The following is a 12,552-nucleotide window of genomic DNA, read 5'->3' as shown; positions in this document are numbered from 1 at the left end:
TTTCACTAATACCGATATGCTGGTTTCAGTAGTAACAATAGGCCGATTGCAAAGTTAGAAGGCTACAGGTATCTGGACGTTACATGCACACACTTAGTTTAATGTCCTCACAGACGTTTTATGCTGAAATTAATAATTTTATATGTTTTTAATGGCTGTCCTTTATTTCTTGAGTTAGCATCTGCAATGCCATAATAAGATGATTTTAAACCTATTAAAATAAGTGAAATTTCATATATATATATATATATATATATGACGAAAGGGATCAACACACGCCAACAACATTGCAGCACACCTGAGATTGTCGATGGAAATAACATTGCAACCTGTAATAACAATCTTATGAATGAAATGCATGAAGATTATTAAGCTCTTCATTGAAAGCACACTGGTAAGCAAAATAAATTATTTGAAATTTTCAAAAGTTAAATTGTTACAATTGGTTAGCCAGAGTCAAAATGAAGACCACGAAGGATTTCATGCAAAAAAATAGAGTATTCGGTGATGTTTTTGTATGAAAATATTTTAATGTATCAGACTCATGGAAATAATCCTATAAAATAACATTAATATGGAATAGGAAATAAGAACGTAAGAACTCAATGTCATAATTCGAGTGGCATTGGGACGTATACACTGCTTGGAAAGAAGTCAACGAACACCATATTGTGAGGAACCAATAGCCACGGTGCCCACCTTAATAAGATGTAGGACTTACGGGGCACTCTTTTCTCGATGGGAATTTTGACCATTCTTCCTGTGGGCATGTAATGAGATCCTGAAATGTTGTGGGGTGGATGTCCCTTGACCTCACCAGACACTCCAGTTCACCCCACAGATGATCAACAGGGTTGAGATTTGGGCTCCGTAGAGTTTTGTCAAGTGTAGTGATGCTCATATCCACAGACCATGCAGTTACAGTAGCAGCCTTGTGATATGGTCCATTGTCATGAAATAAAGAAACAATGGTGAGTTTGCCACGAATTAGGAAGCATTGTATTGTCCAGAAATGTTCAGATACTTTTGCAAGTTTAATTTTGTGGCACCACAAACAATGGTCTTAGGCCGTACAAGAAACTACAGGACCATACCATCACACCAAGACCTCCGAATTTTTTAGCTGGAGTTAAACACTGCAGGAAGACTCATTCACCAAGCATCTGCCATACCCACATTCATCCATCTGCTCGGTAGAAGGTGTAGCGTAATTCCTCACTCCATAACACATCTTTCCAAGCCCCAAGTTCCATTGCACACGCTCTTTGCACCACTGAAGACAAAGCTGCATTTTGGTTCGGGCAATGAAGAGCTTGCATATTGTGAACCTGCCATGTAATTCCTGTTGTGAGGCTCGGTTTTGAATATTTTATGGAAATTCATGTTTCTGTCCATGCTGCAAACTCCTCATTCAATATGTCGGCCGAGGAATGGAAGCTTTTGCATATCATCCTTCGTAGCACCCTACGGTCACAATCAATAAGTGTGGTGAGTCATCCACTGCAGGTAGCACTTGCAGATGACTCCCTGCGGTTGCATCTCAGTAGGGTATTAGTAATTCTTGACCTGCGACGGTCCAATTGTTTAAAAATTTGCTGAATAGATCGACGTGAAACATGACATCATATCACAACACCTCTTTCTAACTCCATCAGTTCTCTTCCCACAGCCATTTCACTTGGGCATAGTTGAACCGACTTGGGAGCATCATGTTCCTCCAATTTATACCACCTACAAAAATGTGACACGTTATATAGCACGATGCACCTTACCCATTAAGATATCAGTTAACTTTCCCTCATGATTTTGAGCACGTCCACTAATGAACCAAATCCCATCCAACTGAAACGCCAAGCCCCCGCCATACTTGACAGTTGGGATCATTCAGTCCTGCCAAAAACGTTCCCAGGGTTACTACATATCCCGAAACGAACATCAGAGTGAAACATTTGGAAGTGTGATTTTTTGCGTTACAGAACTCTTTTCCAATCCTCTACAGTCCAGAAACGGTATAAAAGACACCAGTACAATATGGCACCAGTCGGAAAGTCGTTTGGCTTTCAGGGTAACGATGTTTGGCTTGTTCATAGCAGCTCTGCCGTGGTGACCTAAGGCATGAAACTCTTTGCGGACAGTTCTATTGTTGACAGAGGTCCCTGCAGCAATTTCCAGGTTGACTGCGAGGTCCGCTGCTGATGACATGAGGGATGCTCGAACATTCCGTGAGAGAGCTCGTGGATCTCTGTCCGTAAGTGTCGGTTGCTTCCCAGGGTGTTTTTTTGCTGTGGTAGCACTATTAACTTTTCCTCTACGAATGACATAGCAACGGTGGATTTCGGTATACTGAGACCGGTAGCAATATCACAGACAGAAAGACCACTGATGTGATATCTAACTGCCATCCCACTTTGGAAGTCTGTCAGTGCAGCTGAACTTGACATCTTGACATCGAGTACATTTCAAAACATTGCGCACATCTCACCTTTCATTATCAGACTTACGCAGATACTCCCTGAATATTTGCATTTGGAATTATCCGAAATTTGCATAGCGTGTAAGGTGTCCAAACACTTTTGTCAACATGGTGTGTATGCAGGTGGCTTTAAAGCTCAACTCTCCAGAATCCTTTTCAGCCTACAAGGCACACTCACACAGCGACTACAAAACAGCCATAAAACAATCCAAATCTGACTATGAAATGGTCGAGTAAAACAAATTTGTCTCCTTCTCAAACACCAAATGCAAATTTCACCTAGTAATTCCAAGAACTGCACACCGTATGAATGCCTACTTTAGTTTTCTTTTTACTTTTTTTTTGTCAGAAAGGCATCAGAAGAATCCTGTATAGCTTAGATGCCAACAAATCTTGAAATCTTGTGTTATTGTATCTCCTCCCATTGTTCATGCAACTTTGCGCGCGCGCTGGTGTGTGTGTGTGTGTGTGTGTGTGTGTGTGTGTGTGTGTGTGTGTGTGTGTGTGTGTGTGTGTGTGTGTGTGTGTGTGTGTGTGTGTGTGTGTGTGTGTGTGTGTGTGTGTGTGTGTGTGTGTGTGTGCGTGCGTGCTCGTCTCAACTTATACTTAAACTGTAAGTCTAGCATATTCCCTTTAACACGTAAATAAGCCTGAATCCACCAATCCCAAAAGAGATAAAAGCTAGTTATCAAACTGTTCTCCCATTACACTCGATTCTTCCATCGAACATAATGGAGAAAGTGATCAACAATCAACTGCTTCTTCATCCAGAGGCTTAGCAATTATTTACTGACTACCAATATGAATTCTGGCTGTCTCGTCCTCAGCAAATCTCCTTTCCAACATCAGCCATCTATGGACAAAGCTTTGGAAAGGTGTTTCAGGAATCCTGTTTGATTGTTCTAGATATTCCCAATGCTTGGTAGAAAGAAGTATTCATCAAATTGTAATCGTAAGGTCTCTAATCCGTTCTTTGAATCTGGATTGCTTATTTGCTCTGTGATCGTTAACTGCTTGCCTTGGTAAATGGCTTTCTTTCTTCAAAATTCTTCACTAAGCTACAGTTTCCCAGGACTCTGTATTTTCGTTCAAGGTTGTTCTATTCATGGCCTTCTATCATTAACCTTGAATTCTCTCCATAATATTGCTTATATCGGTTCCATTTGTCTTTTTCATTCGACAAACCTTTCAATGTCCACAGCATGTATCCCAAGCTACAAGATTTTTCATAATCAATTACATAAACAATGATCTCCTTAGCAGTGGCTGCTCGTGGCTTGAAATCGTGGGGGTGCTGCAACTTTCGAAATTACATTCACACTGTAAGTACAGTGTATACGTGTATGGATAAAATATCAAAATTATAGTAAAAATTTAAAAAAATATTAAATATACAAAAAATATTAAATATAAAAAAAAATATTTTTATTATCGATAAAATTATGCAGTTTAGTATTATTCAAAATTACTTTAAAATAAAATCCATTCCTTTAATTGTAATTAAAGGAATGGCTTTTTTGGAGATTGCAATTAAATCCTTTAATTGTAATATCGAAATATTTAAAGAGACGGAGTAAACACGATAAGCACTACGAACACTCTACCACTGGCGCAAACTGCATATAAACAACAGTGGAACTGCGCGACATTACGCTAATAGCTCGCATCTCACTATGAAGTGCATATGCTTGCGCGCGTAGAAATATGACACTGTAATAAACACAGTGCTGCTAGCGTCCTTCGCCCTCCTAAGTGCTACAAGATGGATTTTTATTATTTTTTTATACAAAATAAGAGAATTGTATAGGATTGTTGATGATAAAATTAAATATTACAAGCAAATATAAATAAATTAATAAATATATTTATATATCGAGAAAAATTGGGGGTGTTGCAGTTCTGCAGTGCCTATGCAGGAGCCGCCCCTGCTCCTTAGTGACATGAGGACAACCTTGCTTATTTCACACAAGAAAAACTCTACTTTATCTCTGCTCACCATTGATAATGCCGAGATCTCCACGCAAGATCAGAAATCTTATCTTAAACTGAAATTTACCTCCAACCTCCCTTTTAACTTACAACACTGTTCTCACATATGGGATGATACATCGGAAACTTCTGTAAAAAAAATGATAATGTAGGCGGCCAAATTTTTCTGTCCTATAAATATTCTTCGAGTTTTAATCTGTTTTTTTAAACTTATATTTGACTTATTTATATTATATTTATTTATATTTATATTAACTTATATATTTAATTTATATAACTTCACTTTTCAGTGATTGATGGTATGAAAGTTTTATTTTCATTCGATGAGCCTTGAACAGAGTTTAAGGCCTCATAGGGAAAGGGCACTCTACTCTACAACCCACCATCAACACTACTATAGGCCACACATACATAAACTACCATATACGCCCACTAGGCATAATGCACCAGTCACATACTACGCCATCTACCGCTCATTAATAATATGTCTATTACTAAACAGTGTCAAGTTTAACTTCTTTTTTTTTTTTTCAGGAGATCGTGCTTGCTCTTTGTTCTTTCTTCCTTCCCTCAACCACATTACAAGAAGCCGCTTTCTTACATAGGCCCTTATCAATAAGTTACTCAGATAAACAGCCATTTATCTTTGTAGCAGTCAGATAAGACGAGTGAACCATTAAATTATGGGAGGGATGGAGACATCGTATCACGCAAATGGGATCATCTTGCATTCCGTCTAAATCGCCGATACTTCCTGTAATGTACGGTTATAGCCGCTACACTACTTTACAAGGTCACTCACACATCAATCTACCATACAAGGCCACACAAAAATAACCTCGAAGAAGAAAGCATTCAACGCCACGTGCTCTAGTAGATTATCACCATAGTGACTGCCACAGTTTTATTATATTTGTACGAGGTGATTTTTATTGCTGAATTTCAGTTGGAGAGTATTTCATTAATTACACGAGTAAGGTAAGAGACATCCTTTTTTGATAAATGAAGTTTGGCATTCATTCATTTCCAGTTGAGTACATTTAGAAAAGATACTGTGAGGAGAATACTCTGTGGAATATGTGTTTTACCGATTGAGTGAGAAATGCAGTGTATATCTCAGTTGCATTTCTCACTGGATAAAGCATGTTTGTTCTTTCGCATAAGTATAGCAAGAATCAAATAATATATATACAGTGGATGAATTTTTAAATTAAAATCTAACTTTATTTTGTCCGTACATGATCTGAATATTATATAGTTTTAAAATAACTGAATGAGCCTTTAAAACTGCGATTATCTTAACTTACATAAAGGGGTGGCTGGTGCAATCGGCACTACGGAACTGCAACACCCCCAATTTTTCTCGATATATAAATATATTTATTAATTTATTTATATTTGCTTGTAATATTTAATTTTCTCATCAACAATCCTATACAATTCTCTTATTTTGTATAACAAATAATAAAAATCCACCTTGTAACAAGAGGGCGCTAGCAGCACTGTGTTTGCCACAGTGTCATATTGCTACGCGCGCAAGCATATGCACGCCATAGTGTGATGCGAGCTATTAGCGAAATGCGGCACTGTCCGTCTCGCAGTTCCACTGTTGTTTATATGCAGTTTGCGCCAGTAGTAGAGTGTTCGTAGTGCTTATCGTGTTTACTCCGTCTCTTTAAATATTTGGACATTACAATTAAAGACATAACATTTGTATCCTCTCTGGTTAGTGTATCCTCTCTCAAAACCTAAAGATTCAAATCTCGACTAGGACATGGCTTAGTGATTGTCCTTCACATTCATACAGACTTTCATATAACTATATATACACACTCTTCCAAGATGGAGTGGGTCAGTAGGGAGAAGTAGACCAAATCCTCCGGCAATAGATCTTTTTTCTTCCATCTTAGCTACAACATCAAACACCTGTTTTGTTCATCTTTCTTTCCTATTCTGTTTTGGTGACCATACCATCTGAGTTTAGCTCTGCTAACACATTAATGAAAGCTAATAATCTCAAGTTCCTTCCTAATGTAATTGTTCTAAACGATTCTGTAAATGATGCCAAATCTGTTTGTTTACTTAATATTTCTCAGAACTCACCATCAATGTCCTCCTCCAGGCTTTGATCAAGAGTTATATTTCTAACTCACATCCGTAAATTAATATTGATTTGTATACAGCTAATAGAATGTTTTGACAAATTTCTCTTTTATTCCATACAAATTTATTCAGTTGACTTTCTATCATATTAACTTTACTAATTATGTTGTCTATTTCCATATTTAATTTACCATCTTCACTAAAAGTTGGCCGAGTAGTTAGCGTATCCGTTCTCCAGCCAATAGGCTGCGGGTTTGAATCCCACTAGGGGAATGGATGTTTGTGACTGACCTGCTAACTCTGTGTGTAAAGAGCATCTGCGATCCTATCACTTCTTCTAGCAGAAGGCTTCCCTCCCAAAACTCAATGAGGTACAGAAGTGACCATCCAGTGTCAGCCAGTAGAGTAGATGGCGCTGGTGTAAATGATGACGGAGAGATGTAGAGTAGGTGCCCTACCTCGATGAGTCCTAGGACTCTCTGGAGGTGTCGTATAATAATAATAATAATAATAATAATAATAATAATGGGTCACTTCGTTGATGTTTAATTGCTGTAAATAGTTGGACAGCTTCTTTGAAGTTGTGCACCGATAACTATTGGGATGACTTTGGTGTGTTTAAGTCACAGCCTGCCAACTTCGATATTATGGGATATTATATATTCAATCAACTGTCGAATATCGAGCGATATGTGGGCGGGTACGTTGTCATGATCCAGAACTCGGTCATTATTCTTCGACTTGTTTGGACTTTGATATTCCTATATTATCTTCTAGTAATATAGGAATATCAAAGAATACGTAAATATGATAAAGAATGTTGTACCCTCCGCAAGATACGACATGAACTGACCACAACAACCTAGAACACTGGATAAAGAATGTTGTAGATCAATCAAGTGAAACAAAAACACAGAAGTGAATTGTGGACAATGTAATATTGGTATGAGCTGAAAGATGTACAAACGTGGAGCAAAGTCACATCGATTGAAAGAATAATTAGGGACAATACTGTCTCAGAATTCTAACCGATCATGTAGTTGGCCTAAAGACAATCTTGTTATGCATTCCACCAAACTAACTACTGTACATATTCTGTATTTTATGTAATATAAGGAAAAGCAAATGAAATGTGTTTATATCAGCGATTAACTGGACAGGTCCTTTAATTAACAGGTCCCTTGACCCTTGCTCTAGCGGTCAAGAAGTTCACAGGATCCTTCTTTATTATCTTGCAGTTGTCAGGTACTGATGATTTTGTGGGTCTTAAAAATTTAAAACCTTTCAGATTTTTGGTGACGCTGTGCTAAATTGCATCAGAATTGGTCAAGCGGTTTAACAGATGAACAATCCTTCAATCCATGAAGTAGTCTTAATATTGTTTAGCAAAAATCCCTGAAAAGAAATAAAATTTTGATCTTAACTTCTGCTCATTTATAGTTTTGTGCTGTATATTATTTTGTATTTCATATAAAAGTGAAAGAGATTACTTTGTAGCTCAGTGAATAATGCTGAAATTACTTAAACTCTCACTTAAAATTAATCTGAATACTGAATTTATTTTTTTAGTTCTCAATTTTGCACTTTGCCAAGATGTCTACAAGTACGTCAACAGAATTTGGAAAAGATTGGCACCAATACTTCCAAGGAGAACGCTTCGATTCAGAAGGATATGTCCAAATGATTATTAAAAATATAGCTGAATCATTCGCAAACTTCTTTCTTCCATACATTCATAAAACAGTCAACAGCAGTGAGTACTAACAAATTGCATTAAGTGTATTATTAACGTATCAATTTTATATTTTATTGATATATTCATTAATGCATATTTTATTAATGAATTTAATTTTAGTATATAATACTTAATCTATTCTAATTAATATATAATACTTAATATTCTGCTAGTTATTGAAATACTGAACAAATTTTATTCGCACCTGTAGCGATTCGTGTACTGAAGATTATGTACTGAACTCCATAACATGAGTTTCTTTATTATAAATTTTTATCGAAAAATCCTGATTTATATAAAAATTAAATATTTAAGAATCACAGTACTGTATATCTTAAAATAATTACCAAAATATGAAAATTAGTTCGTTGCATGTAGCATCGAAATGGGCGCGATTGTAGGATACTGTTTGAAGAGTGGAAGTATCCAGAAAACTACCAATATTGTAGGCTTTTCGCGGAGTGCTGTAGTTTAAAGTGTTCCAAGAATGGAAGGATAGTATGAAGAATAGCATTCACTCACCAGATGGCACTGGTATCTTCCAACAGGATAAGGCGTGTTGTTACGTTGCCGGTATCGTACGAAGATGACTCTCCGAACACGACCACTTCTAAATGTTACCATGGCAGCCAAATTTCTCTAGATTTGAATCCCATAGAATATCCCTAGAATTACGTGCATCGATGATCTGGCATTTGACTCCTTCACCCAAACACTCAGAAATCTTTCAAGGAAGAAATCCTGGCTAGATGGTACAGCATGCCTCTTGTAACCTTCATAGGTCTTATAGAGTCAATGTCACTCCAAGTAGCATTGATTATAAGGACGCTGGTCATGACATTTTGATAGGATAGTTTATAATGGAAATAGTATTTTGTTAAAAAAATTTCTTGTCTCAAAATATTGAGAAATAATCTATAGCAAATAATACCTATTTGCTTTAGATTACTATCAAGAATACATGAAACTTTCCTACACCATTTCCAAATGTAAATAATCATATTATAATAAAGGCGAGATGATTGTTGCGTATTGTATATTGTTGAGATTTAGTAACAAATCATGCCCTAGTTGATCAGCATTTAACAGTAGAGGTGACAGTAATTGCGATGTTTTAAGAAGATATACGTTATTATATAGATTTAGCACCATTTAAGTTACCGTTGCATACATTTTTGTACGTCCTCTTATTTTAAAATGATATATTGAAAATTTCAATACGATATTCTCATCTAATTGTGAGGAGAGATTATAGAAATATCTTTCTCAAAATTACACAGTTTACACACTATCGTAAATAGAACTAAATAAACAGATGTAAAAGGTCGACATAATGATAAAAGTAGTTTTAACATTATTATTTTTTTCATCATTTTCAACTAAGTTTTCGTAGCTTTTGTCAATAGATATATATGGGAAACAGATAACATTAGGGCACCGTTGAAAATGTAAGATTACGAATTCAAAACGATGAAAGTTAAGACAGTCAATGTTGTTGAGGTTCGCTCTGTGAATATGGACTTCACAACTTTCTGAATATATTCTCTCAACTAAAAGAAAACTTCTATAGAAGGTTTTAGTTTTATTCCAGTGAATTCTGTCTTTAGCAGATAAGGCGTGTCTGGCCAAACCAGACTAATGAGACTCATCAAGTAATATATAATCTTGCTGTTCTTCGAGACGATTTACAGTCGCATTGGCACGAGATTTTGTAAACTCCAGGATGAGGAAGTGGAAGATATTTATCTTTTGGATTGTCCAAAAAAGAATTTAATTTTCGAGCTGGATGAGAAAATACTTGTAGATCAGTTGGACTAAGAAGTCTTATAAGATTTCTTCCTTAGATAAAGAACAGCTAGAAACATTGGCCTGGCTGGCCGAGTGGTTAGCGTATCCGCTCTCCATCCAAAAGGCTGCGGGTTCGAATCCTGCTGTTGGCATGGATGTTTGTGATTGTCTGTGGAAATACTAGTGGTGGTGGCGGGCGGTAGCCGGCGTTGATGTAGTTGAGTTAGTTGTAGTTGATGGATTGAGTGATGAAGACAGAGAGATATAGAATAGGTACCCTCCCTCGACGAGTCTTTGGACTCTCTGAACGTGTCCTCTAATAATATTAATAACTGTCCTTTCGATGTCTGCATGGGCTCTAAGCAGATAATCCTTTCTTAAAGGTAATAAACTACATAAAAGTTATTTTTTACTTAAAATACTATAAAAAAGAAAAGTGTGAACGCTACATTCACAGAATCTCAACAAGAACGACTGACTTAACTTATTCATTTCAATAAGATTCTTTAGTTCAAGTTATGATTTAGGGTAAACCAATATCTTTAGTGCCTTTTCTTTCGTTCTATTTTTTCCCTAAATATTGCAGAAAGATTCACGGGTTCCAAACTACTGGAAATAGGATGCGGTCCACTGATCTACGGCTTGATGTCAGCGAGTGCTCATTTCCCTTATATGGTCACGAGTGATTATTCCGAGTCAAACCTGAACGTCATGAAAAAGTGGCATAACAACGAACCAGGGGCCCTGGATTACTCGTTTTTTCTAAAGACTGTCGCCAAGTTAGAAGGCTACAGGTAAAGTATTCTTTGAAATAGTTGCGCTTCCACACACAAAATCACTTAAATCACGAATTAAAACTCACATAAATTGATGGTTGATCTATGCAACAGTTCTAACTAATCCGTTATGACTCTGAGACCAAGATTTGTCGGGAACCATATCAGGTGGCTCTGCAGTTTTAGCTGGTAACCGATTTATCCCTAATCTAGGCATTCTTTTGGGAGAGAGAATGGGAGCACCGTTGAATACTGCATAAGTAAACCCACTGCTCCCCTGAGACGATGCACTTCCTGTAACATCAGAAGTCTGTCTTACAAACAACGTAATTCTCCATGATGACAAATACCACTCCAGAAAATGAAAATTATGACGAGAACATGAGGAGTTACACCGTATGTTGTCAACACACCATCCGAACAAAATTTCTGAAATGTATCGAAAACTTTAAATTTAAATTCTTGGTTTTTTTCCTTAAATGTCTTGTTTTCTTAAAATTCTGTTTATTCTTAAAACTAGGTTTGACACAAATTCATTATCTTTTCAGTGACATCAACAAAGGCGTGAAAGATATCGAAGATCGCATACGGCGTCATATAAAAGCAATAATATTTTGTGATGCCGTAGCTGATAAGATCGTATCAGACGAATACAATCAAGAATACGACATGCTGATCTCCCTGGGATGTTTGGAAGCAGCGTGTCCCAACTACGAAGCTCACGAAAAGGCCTTAAGAAGTTTTGCATCATTACTACGCAAAGGAGGAGGATTGATACTCGCTGGTTCCTTCGGTTGCACTGAATGGGAAGTATCGGGAATCAAGTATCCTTCTTTGAACCTAACAAAGGAAGTCGTAGAAAACTCACTGACTAAAGCTGGGTTTAAAATTATTGATTTTACCGTACAGAAACGAATGGATGCTAATTTTCAATTAGGAAATTGGGGAGATTCGTACGCCCTTACTGCTGAGAAAATGTAAATGAAACTATCGCTAGAGAGAGAGAGAGAGAGATGAAATAATTACTTATATTCTTATTATATAAAAGTTATTAATAAAGCAGTCATAAATTCAATAGCCTTCAGTTAAGTAAATTGACATCTCAGGAACATAATGAATGTCTTTATTAGTCGGTTAAGCATATCTTTCATAATATACTGTGTCAATTGCGTGTATCTCTCTTGTAGCATCCAAAACCCTCCATCCTGTGAGACTGAGTAACTCACTTAAGTTTAAAAACTTCTATAAATGTCCATTGTGTCCTAGATGGGATTCCAACCTAGGCCTTTCCAATCCAATGGCATTATCGAGAGCTTCGGAGGCTCTAGGAAGAATAGATAATGTATGGTAAGGTGATGAATATATTTATTTTAGACTGTTACAGACAGTAAGTAGTTATGTAACATTTATTTCTTTGGAATGCCTCAGTAATGAGTATGTCCTTTGGTTGAACAGACCCTTATTTGAATCACCCTGTCCAGAACATCAGAAATCTTTGTTAGGACTTCTCAAGTGAAGCTGGACTCATATACGATCTAACGTATGCAAGTGATATTTTTTTCCTGCTACAAATTCGAGTTTTTGTTTTAGTTTATTACTTTTCACTGCTGCAAAACAGACTACCGAATTGCACTTCTTATCCATGTTATACAATAGGAGTTACAGAATCGTATCCAGATTTAGCTGGA

General features: G+C 36.7%; 1 protein-coding gene across 1 annotated transcript; it reads left to right on the top strand.

Annotated features, from left to right (window-relative positions):
- The first annotated feature begins 5,370 nt into the window (after positions 1-5,370).
- On the top strand, positions 5,371-11,868 carry LOC150093247 (nicotinamide N-methyltransferase-like). Its single transcript, XM_090414008.1, has 4 exons — positions 5,371-5,440; positions 8,135-8,318; positions 10,675-10,882; positions 11,413-11,868. The coding sequence occupies exons 2-4, from the start codon at positions 8,159-8,161 to the stop codon at positions 11,843-11,845; spliced, it is 801 nt and encodes a 266-aa protein (XP_090270134.1). The 5' UTR covers positions 5,371-5,440; positions 8,135-8,158; the 3' UTR covers positions 11,846-11,868.
- Positions 11,869-12,552: the final 684 nt, after the last annotated feature.

Source organism: Typopeltis vanoorti, chromosome 24, assembly GCF_054136105.1.
Source record: "Typopeltis vanoorti isolate ZY-2024b chromosome 24, IOZ_Tvanoo_1.0, whole genome shotgun sequence".
Classification (NCBI taxonomy): domain Eukaryota; kingdom Metazoa; phylum Arthropoda; class Arachnida; order Uropygi; family Thelyphonidae; genus Typopeltis; species Typopeltis vanoorti.
The sequence above is the reverse complement of the archived record's forward strand: the minus strand, read 5'-3'. Positions and strand labels throughout refer to the sequence as shown.